Below are 24658 nucleotides of genomic sequence, written 5' to 3' on the forward strand. Positions count from 1 at the left end.
TTAAAGTAAGTGCCACATTTTTTAACAACAAAAAGTACTGAGTAGATCTAAATGTTTTGGAGAAAACATGTCATAGGCTTCACGTGCATAAGGCTTTGTATACTGGTGTTCTGTGGTGCCAAAAATGGCATTGCAATCCTGTGTATGTTTATTGTGGAGGAAGTCCCACTGAACATAATGCATGCTTCCGTAGAATTGCACCTTAACTGGTGGATGTAGTATTTGTAAACTTATGTCTCAGGTTTTTCTAGCTAAGCCACTGAGGTGTTGTATGCTTGATTGCCTTCTAATACTAGATGCAAATCCTGTAGTGAAGTTCATATAAACTCGTCCAGGAAACTATTCCAACAGGTGTTGAAGAGACTGGTATTTGTGCGAGCTTAACTTTGGATAAAGCACAACTTGGGGTGGGTTGTCATCCAATCAGTTTTTGTTTTTTTTAGTTTAATAGAAATTTTAAAATGCAAAACCTATCACTCGTTAAACAAATCATTTTTAGTCCGCTTATTTTCATCCCCTATTACAGTATCATCCCAGAACCAACATTTGCAAGAGTGCCTTCACAATTTAAAGTTGCCCCACTAACATGGTTGTAATTCTGTATACACTTTGCTGAGAATAAGTCTCATCAAACTCTGAAACTTCTCAGTAGATATGTATAGGGATGCGCTATAATTAACTAAAGGCATAGTTGATTGAGTAAAGCTTTTCATGGAGAATACAGAAGCTAGCAAATGACTTTCTGGGCTCAGTTGGTTTTTATATTATTCTTGGTCTTTATATTCCTGCTGGTAATAATTAGATAGTACCTACAGCTCACCTAGTGGAGCAGTGTTTGCATTAATTAGCTGCTTGGCCTACGGTAACATTGATCATAATGCTACTCACGTTCTGGTAACCTCCTGTCTGGACTACTTCCATGTCTGCTATGTGAAGCAGCCTTTCAAAATGGTTTGGAAACTGTACTTCAGAATCCTGTCACCAAGCTGCTAACTGGGACCAGGTATTATGATTACATCTCACTTGTGCTGAAATAGCTCCACTGGCTTCAGGTCTCTTTCCAAGCTCAATTCAGAATACGGGTGCTTGCTTTTATTAAAATTCTATGCAGCTTGGATAGAACCTGACATATTTCTGGACAGTCTTTCTGTACTAGTCTACTTGATCACTGAGGTTGTCATCAGAAGGCTCTTTTTGTGATGCCACCACATTCTGAGGTACGGCAGGTGGTGTTGAAAGAGGATGATTTAAACAGGCGAAATTCCAGCTGGGAGTGGGGATGAGATAGTAGAGCAGCTTAAAATTTCACTTTTGCTGTAGCCTTCCATATTGTGCTCATAACTTTGTCCCATTGACATCAGTGGTTCTTAATTCTGAACAAGTGTCTTCAGGGATGCAAGTGTGGCATGCAGAGACATAAAAACACTTTGGGAAATCAATGTACAGTCGTACCTTTGAAGTCGAACGGAATCTGTTCCGGCAATCCCTTCTACTTCCAAAATGTTCGAAAACCCAAGCACGGCTTCTGATTGGCTGCATGAAGCTCCTACGGGCAATTGGAAGCCCCAGTGAACATTCTGCTTCCAAAAACAGTTCGCAAACCGGAACAGTCACTTCCGGGTTTGTGGTGTTCAGGAGCCAAAACATTTGGGAACTAAGCTGTTCGAAAACCAAGGTACAACTGTATTAAAATTAAATAAAAAATCAGAACACCTTGTTTCAGCCAGCTGAAGGTTTGAGGCCTTTTCTGCCCAACATCACTGGCTACAATTGAACTGGAATTTGATAATGCAGAATAGTAATAGCTTTAAAGATTCCTGTGATAAATTTTCTTTCTTGGAAAGAAAATTGGATTTTCTCCACATGTTCTCTTCTTCACATTTGTGAAACTTACTGAATTAAAGAAGTGGAATAGGAAGAATGTCTCCAATTGGGCCTAATTTTTTTTTACAAATGATACATGAGGAGAAGGGCCATAGCTTAGTGGTAGAGACATCTGCTTTGAGCGCATAAGGTCCTAGGTTCAATTTCTGGCATCTCCTAGCAGGGCTGCAAAAAGGTTGCTTGTCTGAAACCTTGGAGAGCCACTGCCAGTCAGTCTAGACAAGCCTGTCTCATTCTTATGTCCCCATATGATGATGTATTACAGCTCCCATTTTCCCTAGCTAGCAGGGCCCAGTGTTCAGGGATGATGGGAGTTGTAGTCCAACAACATCTGGGGACCTAAGGTTGAGAAAGACTGGTATGGAGACAGTACTGAGCTAGACTAAGTGACTCAGTGAAAGGTCTTCTATATTTTTCTTTACAGTGGTACCTCTGGTTGCGAATGAGATCCATTTCAGAGCCCAGTTCGCAACCTGAAAGGAACGCAACCCACGCCAGCGCATGCGTGAGTCGCGATTTGCCACTTCTGCGCATGCACGTGATGTCATTTTGCGCACATGCGCAAGCGGCAAAACCCGGAAGTAACCCTTCCGGGTCGCCGCTGGGCGCAACCTGAAAACGCGCAACCTGAGGCAAACGTAACATGAGGTATGACTGTATTTCTATGTATTTCCTGTCTTCTATATTTTCAAAATCAATAGTCTTTTCAAGGGACATAAGTGCTTTACAGCAACAAATATTTTAAGTGTTATTTTAAATCCAGGCTGAAGGTTGGATAGTTAGCTGTGGATGAAAAACAACTAGACAGCTGACCAGCGGGTTGTTAGGCCTTGTCCAGGGAAGTGGGTTTGGCTTCAGGTTGGTGTTTGCAATTTTCAAGCACTTTGGGGGCAGGAGTTTGCCTCTTTACCATCATCCCTGACCACTGGTCCTGCTAGCTAAGGATGATGGGAGTTGTAGTCCAAAAACAGTTGAAGACCCAAGTTCGGGAAACCCTGTTCTAGAACAAAGGTGAACTGTTTTGCTTTTGTTAAATTTCATATGGTAAACAGACTGGCTTCGTTAGTTTCAAATGTAGCAATTCTAAAACATTGCCCTGCTTTCTGATGAAATCTGAAAATAAAACAATTACATGATAACAGCATCTTGGAGGAGAGCTGAGAAACAGAATGTGCCTGCTGGATCTTCATTTTTTTATTGAAAGGAGTCAAATGTGGCCCCAGTATTTATGTATGATTGATAATCAATCCACTGCCTCTTATTGTCGTTCATTCTTCCTTCCTCTAAATATTTGATCCTTCTCTTAGGGGGAAAGTGAGCTTTATGTTTCAGTGATCTAATTTCAGTGTTTAAGATGTTGTGGGATGGCACTGGGACATATTGATCATGTAAAAAGAACCCACATGAGTACTTTTCAGGTTATATTTTGATCTAGCAAAAGGAAGGGAAGAAATGTTTCATGTGTCTATACAACTAGAACTGACATGAAGGCATAGTGCTTATACATCTTTATTCTGCAGGAAGATGCCTGAACATACCATAATACCAGAATCAAAGTAACTGATGAGTAATAGTTCAATAAATTTTTCAGGTCTAGGGACATTAGCAACCACAGTAATTAACCATTGAATTCTTTTATTTTTGTTTCCCCAGCAGTTGACAGTTTGCACCAGTTATTTCTAGTATACCACTATAACTCATAATTGGTAGGTTTGGAGGTCAGATCAGGTAGGTCAGAAAATGTGCAAACTGTATAATTCTTGCAATTCACACCAAGGCTGATTGCAAGTTAATTTGTAGTTGGTGTGCATGTGAATTCAGAATCGCTAGGCACAAATGGTTGCTATCTCTGCTAATGCTCAGATTGATTGTAGTAACCTTTTACTTGTTAAAGGAAGTGAGAGAATCCCATTTTCAATTCGCAATATATGTGTGCCAAATTATTTTAGTCTTTCAGTAACTATTTGGAATAATATTTCAAAAAAGGGTCATGAGATATATTTTTTTTCTGGTAAAAAATTCACATGTCTCTCTTACATACTTCTTGTTTCAGTGTAATCCTTCCTATGCAAGGTTACATGCTCAGAAGCAAACTCGGTTGAGTGCAATGGGACTTACTTATGGATAGCTGTGTAAAAGGATTCCTCCACCACTTGCTGATCTACCACTTCCTCCTGCCAACAGCCGCAGCAACTCTTTTGAGAGCCATCCCAACTGTAAAAAAAGGAAGAAGGAAAAAAAACCAGGAACAAACGAAACTAGCCAAGAAGGGAGCATAGCGATGCATGATGTTGCAGGACGCATGATGATGGCAGAATGTGCACAACATGTTCTGCGATTGCACTTTCCAATACACTTGTGCAAAAATATTATAGGATCTCTTTGGAAAAGTATATTTGGCCAAGATTACACCAATAGTTTCTATAAACAGCAAGACAGTTACAATTTCTAGTGCACTAAGTTCATCCATCCTTAGTTATTTCTCTTAATCTGGGTCCTAATTTTTTTCCTGCTTGTTATACAATTTTTCATTCAAATTGGGGAAAGCTTCATAGTGATTTAGTGTTATTAATATTATGTGTTGTCCCAAGTTTGAGATCAATCAAAATCCTGTGATAATTGAAAGATTACTCAACTGATCAGGCTTATATCAAGAGCTGATTGTACTAACTTTATATATTGCAGTTTATTTCTTTAAGATACTGGTGAAAATGCATACATATTGTTAACTGAAAATGGAAGCAGATGCTTCTTATCTCTTCACAGCCATGTGTGAGACTCATTCACATAGCGTTAAAATGGGGTTTACTGCTGTATCCAAACACAGCCAGAATGTGTCTCCTCCACAGAATCCATAAACTGCTTTTTGTAGACCTTAACCTTTGAAGATTTAGGGAACAAACTTCTGAAAAAGGAAAGCCTTGTCTATTCACAAATGCTGTATTTCAGATTTCCTCTTTTTGGAAAGGCAAGACGTATATTATATTTGGGGTTTTGAAGACAATATTTATTGCAGAAGCCCTTTATTCCTATTTTTTAAATAATTTCCCCAAGCCCTGCCTTTTGTCTGTCTAACTAATGTGCATTATTATTTGAAATGGTTCTAAACTGGTACAATTTTTTCCACACACCCTGCCATCATTTGTGCTGGAGTTTTCTACTGCAGTGTTTTTTGTTTGTTGGCAGAAAGGCTACCAAATGGATCAGATTGAAAATGACTTTCATAGAAAGCGAAACTGACAAGAATTAGAGATGATCATTTTGCTGCTGTTGGTCGTTCTTTGCCGCTTTTCCCACAGGCAGACACAGGGCAGCTATTCACTGAGGGGGCGTCTCAAATGTGGTATGGAAGTAAAGAACTGCTACTTGCTATAGTCCGGAAGGAAGTTAACACAGAAGCGTTCCTTTCTAGCAAGTGACTGAATGGAAGTGGGTAATGAAAAGGCAGAATGATTGTAAAGGGAAATGTAAACATTGTCAAGTATTTAAGCAACGAAGTAGAAACAGTTTCGGTAAATAATATATAGAGAGATGAGCTATTAACTTGAATTCTTTAGCGGCAAATTAGTGCATTCTGAAAACAGAATAAAATGGATACTCTTGATAGTACCCTGTAGGTTGGTTTACTTGTGCCTGTCGTTGCAGTTCTGAAACATAGCAAGCAGGATGTGGGTGTGTAAAAAACATTCGCGAGTCTTGTTCAATCAAACTGTAGGCTTAAATACTTGGAAGTTACAGATTGGCATCTGTAACTCTTGTTGGCATGAGCACAATTCTTTTTTACAAATTGCAGAATGATCTGAAATTCTGAGTGGCAGTTCTAGAATTCCAGCGAATTTTAAGGAGAGGGGGTGCTATTTTCCCACAAAATCAGATGAACATTTCATATTGGATAAATGATGTTTTAGAATTTCCTACCAGATTGCCTACCACCTTGATAAGCATCCATTGTTCTTAACTGGTTAATTACTTTGCATGGTGGTTTCTGGCCCACAACCGAGAGCTTCAGCATGAGAGTCCTTGTTCTTTCGCCCTTCAGCTCATTCCAGAGGTTTGTGCCTTCAATCAAACGGCAGGCCTAAATACTTGGGAGTGGGGGATGTAATACACAAAACCTACCAATTGCTTATATTTCATGTCTTTAAAAATATTTAAATAAAAAACCCAGCTATTTCTGTAGTAGTAAAAATGGCAAAATGGTTCTTTAAATTTGCTGTGTAAATGTAATATTATAGTGTGCCAATCTTGGTTCTACATTTTCTTACGAATTTTGGATGTTCAATTTACCTTGTGTCTAAATGGCCCTCACATTATAGTTAATATCTTCCACAAGGTACTGAAATTAATGAAAAACAATTTTAGCTATTAGATTTCCAATTTAGCATTATTATGCTGATTTTTAAAATGCACATTTCACACAGTCGATAATTTAATTTGAGACTGTACTTCAGTCCTCACAATCAATATGTGCATTGAGGAAACAAGCAGAAAGAAAGTTAGAAAAGTATTTTACAACCTGTTAGTAAGTTTTGCCAAATACAGTACTAAATCCATAGATGGTAAATCTACTGCAGCATTCTCATTCAATTTCATTTCAATATTTTTATCCCAATTTTTCTTCATTTTTGGTTGAAACGAAGCATCTCATACACGCTAAGTGATTTTGAGTGTAGAAATAGATAATCCAAAGTGGATTCATTTGGTCAGACTGTGTGGATATTATATTATCGTTGTGTTTCGTAACTGCAGTTCTAAAAGCGCACAAGATCCCTCAACTTTTGAGGAACAGATTTGTAATCATTTATATTTATCATAGTTTGGGTATACACTCCATTCAGTTATGCCCAGTGTTGTGGTGCAGATCTTTTGAATGGGAATTATTTTACTATGGTAAAATTCTGCACACTTATTCCGTGAGACTAAGAATATTGTTGTGAATGAAAATATTGACTCAGTTGTTTGTTACCTCATAGCAAAATCAGTCATGCTTATTTGGCCAACTTAGTTGTTTTTCTTATGGTTTGTGCCTGTACCTCTGCATATACAGCAGTAGCTCATTTTTCAAACGTCTCCGCTTACGAACGTTTCGGTTTTCGAATTCCATAAACCCGGAAGTAAATGTTTTGGTTTTTGAACACACCTCGGAAGGTGAACAGGAAATGTGGCTTCTGTTTTGGATTTTGAGTTTTGGGTTTTCTAACTTTTCGTAACTTCCCAAATTAGTCTATTTTATTTCTGCAGCTTTTAATTCTCGTTGGCTTCATGTTTCTATCATGTACTTTGTGGCTGTACTATGTTTCACATTCTTTTCTTTTTACACCACTTGAGTATTTTTTAATGTAGAATATGGATATATAAGCCATATTTAAAACTATATTTCTACTAAATATGCCCTCAGCTGAGATTTGTTTTTGTTACAAACAAGTAGCTAAGCTGTTGTTAAACTTGAGAATTTGGTTATTTTAATCTCTTACACACTTTGGGGGCTTTGATTAATTCAGTTTTTGTTGGATTTTACATTTCCACTGTGCTGCTGCCTTAACTGAGCTTATAGATGCCAAGGAGTGGAACTTGATAATCAGTGTGCTAGGAGGTTTAATTGAGTTTCCAGCTACAATGCCTCTGAAGTGTGCTAGAGTTAAATGAAGGAAGAACTTCTTTTATAAATATATGGGAGAAATGCTTGCTTATGCAGAGGTGAGTTAAGGTGAATTCTTTTACATCATTTAACATTGCAATCTTATGCAAGTAGCACCAGGGTCTGGGGGCAGTTTTGGCTTTTTTCCTTTTAAAATAAAGGCAACCATGTTTTTAATTTGTCTAGCACACTCTTTAGAATAACCACTTTAACATAAATTATAAAGCACTGCACATTGGCTGCATTCTATATTAATACAAGGATAAGTGTGAAAACAGGGAAGAATCGTGTCTTGGTTATTAAATATTTAATGCCATGTTTGGGAGTACTGCCCCAATTATCAAAAGATGACTAAATGGAAATGGATCCCCTAAAGGGACAGAAAAGGCATGATGAACTCTAGGTCATGCCCCTGAAAGTGTATAGTTGAAAGCAATCCCCCAAAGTTTAGAGGATTAAAATAAAAATCCCCAGAGTCAGAACTACTCAGAACAATTAAAAATAGCGGCTAACTCTGTGCCTGTTTTTATAGACACATCTGTCAAATAAAAGAAATGTAGTGATCAGAAATACAACTTGCTTTTCTAAAACCAGCAGCTGTGAAGTTCATTTTGTTGAACTGAACACTCAGAAAATTGGAAACTTTACAAGGTTTTGCTTTTGAGAAATCCCCTTTTTGGAGGAAATACCCTTTCTTTCCTGTGCCGTCTCAGTTACTACTTTAGCTGATAAAAGCACATACCTGTATTCAAAGTAGAGTGTATGTGTATGTACACACAAACACACACAGTATATAAACACTTTAAATTTTATAGAAGGCAATTGTGAATCTCTCACTCTTAATATTGTAATGTGGAATGAGTACCTGTGGGTCACGCCTATGGTGAGATCCATGCCTTGTAGGGATACAGATATTCTCATAGGTGAGATGCCACACGTTGCAGTGGAAATGGGGAAAATCAGCAATATAACTTCTTATCTCAGTTCTGTGTAATTTAAGAACAGACCTTCAAGTTGCAGTTTCAAATACCAGCTACCATTTTCAAATTTGGAGTGTGCTGGGGAAAAGAAAAAACTGCAGTGGCAACACCTACGGCTTAGTTGGGTTTCTTTAACAGGCTGGTGCCTCTCCAAGCAGTAGCCAAGGGCAGACAGCTCTCTTAGTGTTGTATCCACTGCTGGCCCCACTCATGGCAAATCCATTGAAGTCAGTTAACATGGCAAACTTTGGTGCATTACTATCAATGAGTCTACTCTTGAGTAGAACTGCAGTTCTTAGCAGGCAGAAGGAATGTCACAGCAAGTGGCTCAACATGGCCCAAGACAATGTCGCCAAAGCAGAGTGTTCTGATGAGTAAAATCTCATAGGGTGGGAGATGGGGTAAAAAATAATGGCAGATAAAGAGGGAAGGACAATAGACGATAGAGAGCAAAATAGCAGCGTGGATGAGATCAGCCTGTTAGCCAGGTATCATTGGAGAAACAGAAAACTGATTAAGTAGGCTTGCTTCAGTCTTGTCCTATAACAGGCTTCCTCAAACTTGGCCCTCCAGGTGTTTTTAGCCTACAACTCCCATGATCCCTAGCTAGCAGGACCAGTGGTCAGGGATGATGGGAATTGTAGTCTCAAAACATCTGGAGGGCCAAGTTTGAGGAAGCCTGTGCTGTAAGGCAGTGTTTCCCAACCGGTGTTCCGCGGCACACTAGTGTGCCGCGAGACGTTGCCTGGTGTGCCGTGGGAGGGAGTCGGGCGGCGAGAGGCTAGGAAGCAAATGGATTGCGAAGTCTGCCAGGTTCAGATTCGGGTCTCGGCTGTTTCCGGCAAGTGCAGATTCGGGTCTCGGCTGTTTTCGGCAAGTGCAGATTCCGGACTCGGCTGTTTCCGCCGGCCCAACTCGCCGATCCCGCGCCGTACGTAAGAATTCTCGAGGAAAGGCGCAGGCGCATTCCTCCTCTGAGAGAGCGGCCGTTGGCGTCCAAGATGGCGGCTGTGCTGGCTGAGGGGAGCGCGGGCGGCGCCGAGTCCGAGGCAGCGGCTGTTCCACCTATGGCGGGGCTGGAGATTGTCCAGCAGGGAGCCGAAGCCCGGGTCTACCGGGGCCTCTTCCTAGGCCGGCCAACTGTGGCGAAGCACCGCTTCCCGAAACGTTAACGGCACCCGCTGTTGGAGGAGCGCCTGAGCCGCAGGCGGACGGCGCAGGAGGCCCGCTCGCTGCTTCGCTGCCGGCGGGCAGGTGGGCGCGCCTCGAGACTGGACTGCGCAGGGCAGGGGCGCGGGCTGGGATTCCATCTCCTTTAAATTGCATGGCCGGCCCACCTCTTTGCAAGGAGTGCGGTTGGGAATTGCAAGCAAAGCAGCCACGCAGCTCGATTCCAGTCGTTAGTGACCGAAACTAATCCCCCCCCCCCGCTATAGGCAAGGAAGCTGAAGACTGGTTATGGAAGGCGGTGGGCTAAGCCACAGGTGTTCTGGTTTGCGAAAATTTTTCAGAAGTCAAACGTGCTCCATTTTGCGTGCCATGCTTCTGTTTTGCGGTCTGTCTGCTTTTGCTGTTTATTTTGCATTTTTGTCTTTCTGACTTTTTTGTTTTGTTTTTGTGACTGATTGATTGACTGATTGTGTGACTGCAGTACATTGTTTATTGCTTTCATTTTATGGATCAATGGTCTTTATCGATAGTAAAATTCATGTTAAATTGCTGTTTTAGGGGTTGTTTTTAAATGTCTGGAATGGATTAATCCATTTTGCATTACTTTCAGCCAAACAGGCCCAGGTTGCGCACTGAATAAAGTATTTTATAATTTTTCATATTTCTGTTTACTTACTATTTCATAATAAAGTAATTATAAAATACTATCTTTGTGTTTATTTGATTCCTATTAAAGAGAGTTACTTTATATATAGTCAATATAGGCACAGAGTTAATTTTTTAAACATTTTCTAATGGTGGTGTGCCTCGAGATTATTTTCATGAAACAAGTGTGCCTTTGCCCAAAAAAGGTTGGGAATCACTGCTGTAAGGTGACAAGCCTATAAGGGTCTGGGGACCAAAAGTCACAGGGCTTCCCCAGATGTTCATTTTATAGTGCATGAATGAAGATATGTGCTCATGATGGTATCTGGGCAGTTATATGTGATCCCACTTTTGATAGTGTTTGTGCCTGCAGAAGTTTCAAGGCAGACATGCTGCTTCCTTTCAAATCTGTGCAAGTCCTGTAGCTTGAGGCTGAAATCCCATAACTTTTCATACCATAAATCTTCTTGGTTTTATTTCCCCCTGCTTTTGTTGTGCTGTAGCGCAAGAGTGCCCCTCCGGATGATAGTAATGTTCTAAAACTGGGGGGGGGGGGGACACAGAACAACTAATAAAGCAGAATTATGCGTGGATGGTTCAGTATGAAAATACATTATTACTGCATCAAGGTCATGTTGCAAAATACAGCTGCAAAAAAAAAAAAAATCATCTCCATTCTGGAGGGGCCCATACTCTCCTTTCTCTGAGGCCTCCTTGGTATTCCTGTACTCCTAGAAAGAAGGAAAATTGCTAGAGGGCTGGCATGAATTTAAATAGCTAGAGCGCTGGCAGGAAGTCTTTATTGTAAACAGCCATGCAATATGCGGGGAAGTATATAAATGTCTTTAATAAATAAAAATAAGCCGTGACCATTTTTAGTAGAAGCCCTGTATTCACAGTAGGGCTGAGCATTCACTGTAACAGTCATAGGTGAATCATTGCACCATAAGACAACTCAACAAGTATGCAACATCTGTAATATGTGATTTATGTGATTTAACTTTAAGGATTTGCTATGTGAATGCATTGCTTGCTTTGCTTTAATCTCATAGTCACGGACAGAGAAAATTGGTATGGCAATATCTGCTCTGCAGTTGGAATTAGTTTGCCATAGCTGTCCCTTGGAACACTAGAATCCTAGGTTCTAGAAGGAGGCTGGGGATCTCCAATGGAATTCTTATCACCCTCACAAAACTATAGTTTCAAGATTCCCTGGAGGAAGTTATGGCAGTTAAACTGGCTTTTGTTTGTGGTTCAGATGCAGCTTTATGATACCTCCAGCTCGTCTTTCAGACTTGGGTGTCCCATAATGTATGTTCTTGGATGTCTTCAGAATCTGCCCATTTCCTTTAGTATCTTTCTGCCTTTGTAGAAACAGATATATATCCATGTAAATCTTCATAAAGAAATTTTCCTGCAAGGATGCTTTTTCCAGAGAATCAATCTTTCTTTTGCCTTGTCCTGCCACGTTCCTCCCAGTGCTCTCATTTAACACCAAAGACCAAATGGTGTGTATTCATGATTAGTGTTCAGCTCTGTGGAGTGCTTCAGTCATCAAGCTGAAGTGGGTCTGAACCTTAATTATTCCTTAATTATGCCTCTAGAGGAAGGTTTCTAGCCATCTATGCTGAGAGGGTGAGCAAATGCAGCAGCCTTATTTTAACTGTAGATAACACATCCCTTCAACACAGAGATTGAGACATAATCCCAGATCATGATTTACGATGCGCTTAGTTAATATTTTTAAGGGACGCGGGTGGCGCTGTGGTCTAAACCACTGAGCCTCTTGGGCTTGCCCATCAGAAGGCCATGGGGTGAGCTCCCGTTTCTCTGTCCCAGCTCCTGCCAACCTAGCAGTTTGAAAGCACACCAGTGCAAGTAGATAAATAGGTACCACTGCTGCAGGACGGTAAACAGTGTTTATGTGTGCATTGGTTTCCATCACAGTGTCTGTTGTGGCAGAAGCGGTTTAGTCATGCTGGCCACTTGACCCGGAAAGCTGTCTGTGGACAAATGCCCGCTCCCTTGGCCTGAAGCAAGATGAGCGCCACAGCCCCAAGTCACCTTTAACTGGACTTAACTATCCAGGGGTCCTTTACCTTTTTTTTACCTTCTGTTAATACTTAGTTATTTATTAAATTTATATCCTGCCTTTCCACCCAAACGAGACTACGAATTAAGTTCTTAACCTGAGGTACCACTGTATATATAAAAAGGTTTACCTTTTTCAGATACAGTGGCACCTCAGGTTAAGTACTTAATTCGTTCCGGAGGTCTGTTCTTAACCTGAAACTGTTCTTAACCTGAAGCACCTCTTTAGCTAATGGGGCCTCCTGCTGCCGCCATGCCACTGGAGCACAATTTCTGTTCTCATCCTGAAGCAAAGTTCTTAACCTGAAGCACTATTTCTGGGTTAGCGGAGTCTGTAACCTGAAGCATATGTAACCTGAGGTACCACTGTAGTATAAAACTTAAAAAGAGATCATTCAGAACCATCTTAGATGCTACCCGTGTGTGTGTGTGTGTGTGTGTGTGTGTGAGAGAGAGAGAGAGAGAGAGAGAGAGAGAGAGAGAGAGAGAGAGAGAGAATGGTTTTTGTGGAAATTTATTCAATGCCTTGTTAGTTAATGTTGCAGAATTGGAGCTGAATCTTTTTAACGTATATGTGTTTGTCTCTGCCCCCCCCCCGAATCCTCATAATGGTTTGACATTGGAAACGCAAAGGAACTTTTGAATAAAATCAAAATGGGATTTCAAATGGTCAGGATTAATGCACTACATTAAAAGATCATGCAGCAGCCATGTGGAAAAAGGTTCTGTAAATAACTCATCTTATTAACAACATTTTACAGTAGGAGTTACATTTTGAATTATTATACTGCTGAAACTATTATTTCAATACTGTGAGTTGGTTGTATGCCATATTAAGAGGTGCAATCTGTTTTTATTTTTTTTCTCCCTGACATTTAGGTATGGTTAGGAATGCTTTATGAAACATAATTTTGAGGGACTCTGTAAATAGTCTGAAAGTGACCATTTACAGGAGCGGGTGTGGATGAATTCAGTCCTTTGGACGGGGGGAGGGTGATCTCTGAGAACCTCATGTAATAACACAAAAAGTATAATCAATATTTAGAAAGAAATGTAAGCTGCTTGCTTTGTGGTGTTTGTTCTGCCTCTGCTATTTTGGGCTGCTGGTTGCCAAGTCTATATTTAGAATCTTTTCATAGTGTATGGTAGCTACTACAGCATATGAATGTCTGCCCTGCTGAATATAGGTCATAATTTAAATAATCAAGGGTAAGATTTAAGAGTTGGGGGAAATGATAGGATTTCTGCCACCTCCACCATTATGAAGAAAAAGTGGTGTGAATGGATGGGGAAAAGAGGCGTTATAGTTCAGCCAGCCACTATCAGATGGAAGATGGCAAGCAAGGAGATCTGGATAGAAGACCTGGCATTTTTTGTGTATAGGAAGAGAGCGGAGGCTATCCTAGATCAAGATCAAGATGATAGTCTTATAGTAGTGTGGATGTTTATTCTTATTATTTGTGTATTTATTTATACCCTTCCTTTTTTTCTGATGGGACTCGTAGCAGCTTACAGCAAAAACAAGAACCACTAAAAGCAGGAAAGCCAATCATTAAAATACAATTATGCATTGGGAGCATTAAAATGATATAAAATCTGTTTAAAACATACCAACAAGGATGGCACCTGTCCTATAGAGTGGTACCTCTGGTTACGAACTTAATTCGTTCCAGAGGTCCCTTCTTAACCTGAAACCGTTCTTAACCTGAGGGACCACTTTAGCTAATGGGGCCTCCCGCGGCCTCCACGCAATTTCTGTTCTCATCCTGAGGTAAAGTTCATAACCTGAGGTACTACTTCCAGGTTAGCGGAGTCTGTACAACCCGAGGTGTTTGTAACCCAAGGTACCACTGTAATTGAAAGCAGACAATCCCCCAAAGCCTGCTGGAAGAAGAAAGCCTTCACCCGCCACTTGTTGTAATTCTATATTGAATACCTTTTACTGCCTGAAACCAATGGCAGAGGGGGAAAGTGTTGTCAAAGATTAATGCCACATCCTTGTTTCTTCCAAACCACTCTGGTATAACTAGTCAGCACTCACAAGCAAGATTAGGTTCAGCAGATACAACTGAGGTTGGATTCTGTTTTTGTACTGATTTCATTGCACCCAGGCAGGTAGATGCAGGTATCCATAGGCAGGAGAACTAAGCTGGGTTTAGATTTGTGAACACCTTTCCTGCTGGTATCCTATGACATGTATTGATCAGCTAAGCAAGTCTGCCTGGATGGAAGATATAAGCACAGGGACAAAGAGTAGAATGTTTTTTAAGTTGCATAGTAGAGACCTTTGTGATTGCCCCTGTTCCTGTGGTGGCATTGCTTTTGCCATTATGGCCATGTGGGGTGGTGAACCCATCATGAAGCAGGCCGCATGCTGCTACTATAACATCTAAAGGGCACTCCAGTAGTTACAATAATTTGTATATAGAAGTTATAAACACTAAACTTTCTTCAATGTTTGACTTTCCTGCTGAAGATTGAATGCTCAGTTATACCCTCACCCTTTAAATGCCCTGAATCCTATTAATCTAGTCGCGGGTTGACTTTGCTTGATACACATCTTTAACCAGCACATTGAGGTTCAGTGGATCACTCAGTACTGCTTGTTTATTGCAATAAGTAGCTTGTGATCTGACACTATATGTTGGAAAGCTCCCTTTGGAAAATCCTTCTTTTTTTTCTTTTCTTTTTTTCCCTTTTTGGTACAATTCCTCCAGGCAGCATTAATTTGTGTATGGTTTTGTGTGTGTTTTCACAGCATGTGATGGATTTAACCAACTATATCTTCTCTCTCCTCTCTTCTAGGATGCGTCAGGATGAAACGCCACAGGCATCTAAGCAGCAGTGACAGTTCAGACAATGAAAGTAAGTAGTGTGATCTAGTCTTCCTTTGATCTGTCACTGTTTCCTGTGGTTTCCTCCTCTGGTTTGAGGGCAAACGGTTGCACTTTTTTATGGCTTTTCTTTTTTTAGTTCTCGTCTGATTTCATTTTCTCTTGCTCATTGTGGTATTCAGTTTTATCGGGGGGGGGGGAAACTTAAGAAACCCAACGCTGGATAGAATAATGTGGTTGTTTAGCAACAATCTTTATTTAGAATGTAAAAGGTGCATAATTCTTCCTGAAGAGAGAGCTAGTATTTATTGTGAAGCCTCTGTTTTATAAACCGATAATGTGCTAGCTGCACTCATCTATGTGAGAATCTTTGAGGATTGTGGCAGGCTTTTCATGCTTTGGGGTGAATGCTAAGTGAAATATTTTGTTTTTTTTTTTTATAAATATTTTATTAGGTTTTTAATAAACAAATTTCCACTTTCAAATACATACTTCCATAGATCCAATGGACTCCCCCCATCTCCCGAGCACTGCATTCCCTGTGTAACCAAAACCTCAGCAATTTGTTAACTTATTTTATACATAACAATATATCTTCCATTTTATCGTGTTATCTGATGTAAACATTTCAGTACAATTGCATTAATTTTTAATTTCCACACAATAAAAATATTTCATTATCTCACTTCTGTCTTATAGTGTCTTATTTATCAATTCAGAAATTTGCCGATACTGAAGCTATACCTTCCTAGAAAGGAGCATTTTTTAACATTCATACAACTTATAATGCTTTTTCAAATAGTCCTTAAAATTTTCCCAAACTTCCTCCGTTTCTTCTTCTCCCGAGTCTCGAATTCTGCCAGTCATTTCAGCCAACTCCATATAGTCCATCAGCTGCGTCTGCCATTCTTCCAATGTGGGTAGATTTTGTGTCTTCCAGTGCTTTGCCAACAAAATCCTCGCTGCTGTAGTAGCGTACATAAAGAAAGTTCTATCTTTCTTGACCATCCTCTGGTCTACCATGCCCAGAAGGAAGGCCTCCGGTTTCTTAGGTAAGGTGAATCTCAGCACCTTTTTTAGTTCATTATGTATCATTTCCCAGAAGGCCTTCACTTTCGGGCAGGTCCACCAGAGGTGTAAAAATGTCCCTTCCTCTTCCTTACATTTCCAACATTTATTATCGGACAGGTGATATATCTTTGCAAGCTTGACTGGGGTCATGTACCACCGGTATATCATTTTCATAATGTTTTCCTTCAAGGCAGTACATGCCGTGAATTTCATTCCGGTGTTCCATAACCTTTCCCAGTCTTCAAACATAATGTTATGCCCCAAGTCCTGTGCCCACTTTATCATAGAGGATTTGACAATCTCATCCTGTGTGTTCCATTTAAGCAGCAAGTTATACATTCTCGAAATTAGCTTAGATTTTGGCTCAAGCAACTCTGTTTCTAGTTTCGATTTTTCCTCCTGAAAACCCACTTTTTTGTCTGCTTTAAAAACTTCCTGGATTTGAGCATAATGCAACCAATCTCGCACCTTGTTTTTTAACTTTTCCATACTCTGTAACCTCCATTTATCTCCAATTTTTTCAATTATTTCCCAATATTTAGGCCAGTGGGCCTCCATATTGAGTCTTTTACGTGCTTTGGCCTCCATCGGTGAGAGCCACCTCGGAGTTTTACTCTCCAATAAGTCTTTATATTTTGACCAGACCATGAAAATTGCCCTTCTGACAATATGGTTTTTGAACAATTTATGAACTTTAACCTTGTCATACCACAAATATGCATGCCACCCAAAAGCATTATCAAATCCCTCCAGGTCAAGGACATCGGTGTTCTCCAATAAAATCCAATCCTTCAACCAGCAGAGGGCTGCAGCTTCATAATATAACCTCAAGTCCGGCAGGGCAAACCCCCCTCTTTCTTTCGCATCTGTTAGTATTTTAAACTTTATTCGGGGCTTTTTGCCCTGCCAGACAAATTTAGATAAATCCCTCTGCCATTTTCCAAAACATTCCACCTTATCCACGATCTGGAGGGCCTGAAACAAAAATAACATTTTCGGCAATACATTCATCTTTATAGCAGCTATTCTGCCCAGCAAGGAAAGTTTTAATCTTGACCATATTTCCAGATCTCTTTTGATCTCTGACCAACATTTCTCATAGTTGTCCTTAAATAAATTCAAATTTTTGGAGGTCAAATGGACCCCTAGGTACTTTACTTTTTTGACCACATTTAGTTCTGTTTCTTTTCTGAACTCCTCTATTTCAGTAGTTGTCAAGTTTTTTGCTAAAACTTTAGTTTTTTGTTTATTCAGCTTGAATCCCGCCACCCGACCAAAGTCAGAAATTAATTCTAACGCTCTTTTAGTACTAGAGGCTGGCTCCTGTAATGTTAATACCAAGTCATCTGCAAAAGCTTTCAGTTTATATTGTTTCTCTCCGACCACAATTCCCTGTGTCAACCGGTCATTTCTAATCATGTTCAATAGCACCTCCAGGACTGAAATAAACAACAGAGGAGATAGAGGGCACCCCTGTCGTGTCCCTTTTTCAATTTTGAACTCCTCTGTCACCACGTTGTTTACTATCAATTTAGCTTTTTGTTCTGAATAAATTGCTTCTATTCCATTTTCAAACCCCCGCCCTACTCCCATCCTTTCCAAATTTTTCTTCATAAACAGCCAAGAAATGTTGTCAAAGGCCTTCTCCGCATCAATAAAAATCAACACCGCTCTTGTGTTTGAATTAATCTGTAAAAACTCCAAAATGTCAATGATGTTTCTTGTGTTGTCAAATAAATGCCTACCAGGGAGAAAGCCTGCTTGGTCCTTATGAATCACTTCATTTAAGACTTTCTTAAACCTACTTGCCAAAATGTCTGCAAAAATTTTGTAATCCACATTTAGGAGTGAGATAGGACGGTAGTTTTTAAGTTGAGTTTTTTCAGATTCTAGTTTTGGGATCAACGTGATGAAAGCTTCTTTCCACGTTTCCGGTGCCTTCCTCCCCTCCATAATCTGGTTGCAAACTTCCAGCAATGGTTGTATCAATGAATCCTTCAGTACCTTATAATATTTGGAAGTAAGCCCATCAGGTCCCGGAGATTTGCCCAGTTGAAGGTTCTGAATGGCGCATTCAATTTCTTGAGTTGTAATATTACAGTTCAGGATTGCTCTCATTTCCTGGGGTATTTTTTGTAATCCATTAGTTATAACAAATTGGTCCACCTCTGAGCTTTTTTGTGGCCTTTGAGAATAAAGTTCTTTGAAATATCTCTGGAAGGACTTTCTAATTTCGTCGGGTTTCTGAACCATTCTCCCTTCAATCTCTAGATTTGTAACTGTGTTAAGTTTTTGTCTCTTTTTCAACTGCCAAGCCAACAATTTTCCACATTTGTTAGCAGATTCAAAGGATCTTTGTTTCATTTGTTTAATTTTCCATTCCACCTCTTGATTTATCAGTTTCGAATATTGTGCCTGGAAAAACTTCACTTCTCTCAATACTTCCTTTGATTTAGGCCTGGATCTCAGTTTTCTCTCTCCTTCTCTTATTTTCTCCAAGATCTTCTCCTTCTTTTCATTCCAGAGTCTTTTTTTAATCGTGTTCTGTTGTATTAGAAACCCTCTTATAACTGCTTTGCTTGCGTCCCAGATTATTCTTTTTTCCACATTTGTCTTTAAGTTTATTTCAAAATAGTCCTTTAAAACTTTTTGGGCCTTCTTAACAATCTCCTGATCTCTTAACAAAGCGTCATTCATTCTCCATCTGAACGATCCGGTTGTATTTAGTCTCAATTCCATTCTCAAGGCGTTGTGGTCGGAGCAGGTTTTTGGGCAGATTTCCACTTTTCTGGTCTTAGGTGCCAGCCCTCTAGTTATCCATATTTGGTCGATTCGCGTCCATGTCATATGGGCCTCAGAAAAAAAAGTTCCTTCTTTCCCTAGAGGGTTCTTGATCCTCCATATGTCAATCAAATCCAAATTGTCAGTCATTTCAAAAAAGGTTTTTGGTAGTCTGCCATCTTTCGTTATATTAGCACTTTGTGACTTATCCATATTCACTGAGGCGACACCGTTCATATCTCCCAACATGATAATGTTGTTATAGTCCAAATAGTCCAGCATAATCTCGTGCAGCTTCTTAAAAAATTCCGATTTTCCATCATTTGGGGCGTAGATTCCTAGAATTAAAAACTTTTCTCCTTGTGTCTGGATTTCAATTGCCAAAATTCTGCCCTGTTCATCTTTAAATACAAATTTTGGGGACAAGTTCTCCTTTGCATAAATCACCACTCCTCTTTTCTTAACTTTATCCGATGAAATAAATTCTTGGCCTAACCTTTTATTGATTAACACTTTTCTGTGGAGTCTTGTCACATGCGTTTCTTGCAGGCAAATAATGTCCAATTGTTCTTTTTTCAAAATATGAAATACTTTTCTGCGTTTTTCTGGAGAATTCCCGCCATTTATATTCCAACTAAGAAGCTGTAGAGACATCCCGGCCTACTTCTTGGGTATCACAGTTGGGTATCTAATTTGTCGTCCTTTTCCGGAAGCTGTGGTGCCGGGCCGCCTCCAGATGGTATGGATCCTGGTGGTAATCCCGGTGGTGGAGGCCAGGAATCTGCAGCTCTCTTTTGGAGGTCCTCCTCGTTGTCGTGTAGGAACTTCTGGTGGTCTTCTGGTGTTTTAATTCTTACCTTCTTTCCTCTATAGGTGAATGACAGACCTTGAGGAAATTCCCACCTATAAGGGATTGCGTTGTATCTTAACAATTTGGCCAAGTCTGTGTATGTGGCTCTAAGGTCCAACAAATATTTAGGAATGTCTCTATAAATTTCTGCCCTTTTGCCTTCAACTTCCAGGGATTTTTTAAAATGTTGGCCTAATATCTTGTCTCTTTCCTCTCTTGTTCTCAAACAAACCAAACAGTCTCTGGACTTATCTTTCTTAACCGATCTTCCCAGTCTGAAGGCCGTCACAATCCTGAAATCTTTATCTTCTTCAACCCCCCAAAATTTAGAAAACAACTCCGTCAAGAATTTCTCTAGGTTGTCCTGTTCCAACTCTGGGACAGCCCTCAGCCTAAGATTACATTCCTTACTTTTCAGTTCCACCATTGACAGGTAGGCTTGCTGTTCTCCTACCTGTCTTTTCAAAGGTCTTACTTCCCCTTTGATCTCTTCCACCTTCTTGCACGCTTGCTCAGCTTTTTGATTGGCTTCCGCAGCTAGTTTGTAGTTCTCCGCCGTAGCTCCTTGCAGTTTCTCAATAGCCTGAGTGTGCTGCGAAACCTGATCTGTTAACTTGCTGATAGTAGATGTAGCTCTATCAATTTTAGATGACTGATCGTCCACCTTCTTATTCAGAAGTGCCAGTTGTTCCAAAATTTGTTTCAAGACTGGATCAGTTCCTCCAGCTGCCATTTCTTCTGTAGCAGGCGTTTCAACTTCTTCCTCCTGCGCCGTCAGCACAGTTGGCACCGAGGATCTACGATGATGAATCAAGGTTGTTTGGACAAGCTGCCCAGCTCTCTTATCTTTTTTCTTTTCTTTAGCTTCCTCAGCTAAAGCTTCCTTAGCTTTAGCTGCTCTTGTTTTCGCTGGGCCACTCATTCCCCAGCTGCTGTTCAAGGTCAAATAGTCTTTCAATCCATGAGAAAGGCAAGCCCAGAGTATAAACAATTAAACCACAAAAAATCCCAATAGGATACAGTTCCCAGACCTCAATGCCTCCGCAAATCCACTAGGGGGGGTTTTCATAGGAAAGAAAGTTTCTTTTCCACCATCAAAGCTCCTATTTCAACTGAAGTCCCCAAGTTCAGAAAGGAGGCTTTCAGAAAGTTCTGTTTCAAATTAGTGCCACAAGGTAACGGAGAGGTTTCAATGACAGTATTAAAGCGATAGTGTATCCATCAATGCAACAGTTTATGTTAAGAAAAAAGTTTCAGCAGCCTGGCAGTACTCCTTTACAACACTGGCAGTCCAATAACTCGGTTATCCCCTTCAATTCCACATCTCTTCACAGTAGGAGGAGGATTCTCTAACACAATGAACCAAAAAAATTTACTTCTTCACTCTTTTCAATTTCTAGAAACACACAGTCTATTAATGCCCCTTCTTACTTCTTTCAAAGTCTCTTTTTAGCGCTTCAGCCCGCATCGGGTTCTTTTGCTTTGCTCTGATTAGCAGGACCGGAAGGCGGACTTCCTGTTACTCGCCTCCCGTTTTCAGCCGAAATAGACAAATTTAAATTAATCCTTAATCAGTTCTTTGGTACCCCTTACTCACGGGTAGATTGCAGCCAATTTCGATGTTTTTCAAGAAGAAAGGTCGGCGCTCATCAGCAACAGCAGCGCGGCTTCACTTCCGCGAAAAGAGCGATGAACTCACAGCGCCGCTCCCCCGTTCACGATCCGGAGCCTCTTACGAGGTCCCTTCCTCGCTTCTGGGGGGGCTTCTGGCACCCGCCGAGTCCCACGGCCACAGGCTCGCTCTGCCTGCGGTTTATCTGAATGGGTCTCCGCTTCGCCGTAGCGGACGACCCTTTTTCGCGGAGCCCCTCTTCACTGAGTAAAGAGGACCGCCATTGCCGTTTTGCGCCGCCTCCGGAAGTCCTAAGTGAAATATTTTGTATCTGTAGAGCCTTAAAAAGGTTAGACCTTTTTAAGAACAGGCCTTTTTTCAGTGCTACTTACAATTCCTTTCCACATATGAGCTTTAGGTCTAGTTCAGAAAGTAGCTTCCAAACAAGGTGTCCTGGGTATTAAAACTTCTGTGTGTCTGCAGCAATTATCTGTTCTGACAACAACTACAGGTATCCTACTCCTTCTGCTGCTCAGATGCTATTATAGCAGTGTTTCAGTTCAGCAACCAATTGTATTTCATTGTATTTCAGAAATATTGGGATACGTACCTTTTAAATCTCTGGTTTCAAAACAACTCTTAGAAACAACTTCTCCTTTGAGAAGAAAGTATATAAAGGGTGGCATTGTGTATACAATTGTTACGTATTGTTAATGTGAAAACACAGCAAACTGAATGGCCTCTGGCCTCTTCAGCAGTCTCAGTTTTTGTAGCTGGAGTCAGTCAGTCAGGGCTCTTCCCTCCCAGGCCAGGTGGAAAGAGGCTAGCCAGGCAGGAAGCAGAGAGTCTTGCAGGCCTCGCAGCCAAGATGGTCCAATTCTGTCCTCCTGTCCCTGTTTCCTGTTTAACCTTTTTACCTTGCTTTTATTTCAACACTGTTTGCTTCTAGGATATAAAACTGTTCTCTCCTCCATATTCATTTGCTCATCTAATTGTCAGTAGAGGAAACCATCCTACGGTTTGTTTATAATCAATTTTCAGAAGGTATCTCAGAATTCAGAACATTCCATAACTCCTCCTTGGGGTGGATCATGCCAACTCGTTGCTGTCATGAGTCATTCAGAGGCTTTTGTGTTTCTTTATAGTACTCAGTAGCCCACCCGCATCCATATAACACAGGCAACATTTATTTTTATTATTATTATTTTATTTATGATTTTCAGTTTTATACATTTCCATAATTTTACAATCATTTTAGCATTTCAAAACTCGACTTCCTTCCCCCTCTTTCTGCGGTTCCTTAAATTTGTTTTTTATATTTTCTGCATATCCAAATTAACTTAATTTACTCATTTATTCATCTGCTTTAAACGTATATTAAAAACTACAAGTTATTACAGTAATCCTGCCAATATTATTCTCTGTTTACTGTTTATTTTTTAAATATTCAATAAACCATTTCCATTCTTTTATAAAAAGTTTGTTATCTTGATTTCTTATTTTTCCGGTAAGTTTTGCCATTTCTGCATATTCCATAAGTTTTTGTATACATTATTCTTTCGCTGGGACTTCTTCTTCTTTCCATTTTTGGGCAAGTAACATTCTTGCCGCTGTAGTCACATACATGGAATAAATTTCTATACAGTTTGGGTAGTCAGGAGCAACTTGTTTTGTCCCTTTGGATACTTATCCTTGAAAAGTTGAAGCAACTGTTTAAGAAAAACAGACCCATAATTGTAAGCAAAATTTCTAGTTTATGTTGCCTAAGATACCATTTCGGAATGCAATTCTATGTATTTTTATGAATATCCTGGTGTTGCAGCAGCATTTAAATTGTCTCCATCTTTTCCTCTGTTTATACAGGTCCTTCTACTTCTTTCTCCTTTTGTTCCAAGTACAGAAGCAAGTCAAAAACACCAGCAAATGAACAAAAGAAACCTGCTGAGGTGAGAGTAATTCTCACATTCTTGGGGTGCTATTCAACTACATTTTTTTTCACTATTGCAAGAATTTCTCCCCTCTCCCCACACTAACCTCAATTTTTCTCTTGAGGTTTTGGGGACAGATTTTGAGAGTAGCAGGGAGATAGTTCTGTTACACGACGATTTCTTCATTCATGTTGTTTCCCTTTTATAGGTGAAGGAAGGAAGAATGAACAAACTTGTTCCATTTGAGTTCAATGGGATTAAAGCCCATCTATGCTTAAAGATTAGGGTCTGTAGTAAAATTGGTCATAATCTAAGGGCAGTTGAAGAGAAATTGAGGTCTTGAGGTAGTAGGTGCTGCTGAAGAGAATTTCTTGTGTTTTCTTTCCTTCTTCCTTATTGCTGGAATATGACTATAGGGCTATGGCAAACTTCTGCACAAGCTATTAAGGCTTCCACTTTTCTTAGGAGTATTTGAGTCCCTAATGTTATGAGACTGTCCCCAGGTACTTCTTCCCCTATTCACCTTAGGCATGGTTTCAATTTTGGCTTCTCTTACTATGAACTGAAAACAAGAGTTATGAAAATACAAGTTGACCAAACACATAATTCTGAAAAAAAATTAAATGCACAACCTCTGAGTAATGTATAAAAATACAGATTGCACATATCCTTTCTCCCTGTTCTGGATTTACCCTAAAGATGGGCCGGAGAAGGCCAAATATCTACATATCTTCTTCCTTTAATTCATATCTATGGGACAAATTTGGATTGCCCTATTTCTTGGGAACTGCATGTCTCTTCTTACCCAGAGGGCCAAACTAGTATATAAATGCTTGCACATTTTAAATGTGTATCGTTTTTACTTTAGAAATAACAAACAAGAGCATGAGTTGGAACTGCCCTGCATAGTGGGGCTATAACCTCTTTTCATTCTGCTCTGTGGTCCTAGTGAACCCCCCCCCCCACACACACACAGAGGAAAGATGATACAGATTTAGAGTGCAAAACAAAAGCCCCCTTCAGGCATCTTATGCATGACAGGGGGAACTGCATGTAGATTAAGAAACAGGGCTGTGCTGCTAATCCTGCCCCATTGTCCAGCTAGGCTAGCCCTATGCCTGTGTTGAGCATGGGAGGTGAGGGACACAGGTAGATTGGCTGTGTTATGTCAAGA

At 40.2% G+C, this 24658-nt stretch overlaps 1 protein-coding gene across 4 annotated transcripts in view; it reads left to right on the plus strand.

Moving 5' to 3' along the window:
• JADE3 (jade family PHD finger 3) overlaps window positions 1-24658 on the plus strand; it is a 40865-nt gene that overhangs the window by 1322 nt on the left and 14885 nt on the right. For 3 of the 4 annotated variants that reach the window (XM_081907565.1, XM_081907563.1, XM_081907566.1), the window contains exons 2-3: window positions 15214-15273; window positions 23420-23502. In XM_081907565.1, the coding sequence (XP_081763691.1) occupies window positions 15225-15273; window positions 23420-23502 (132 nt within the window). In that variant the 5' untranslated portion in view covers window positions 15214-15224. Of the gene's footprint in view, window positions 1-11539; window positions 11629-15213; window positions 15274-23419; window positions 23503-24658 lie in introns of those variants that run through there. The other variant, XM_081907564.1, reaches the window with a different exon arrangement.

This window comes from Podarcis melisellensis (assembly GCF_964234715.1).
Source record: "Podarcis melisellensis genome assembly, chromosome: 4".
Taxonomy (NCBI): domain Eukaryota; kingdom Metazoa; phylum Chordata; class Lepidosauria; order Squamata; family Lacertidae; genus Podarcis; species Podarcis melisellensis.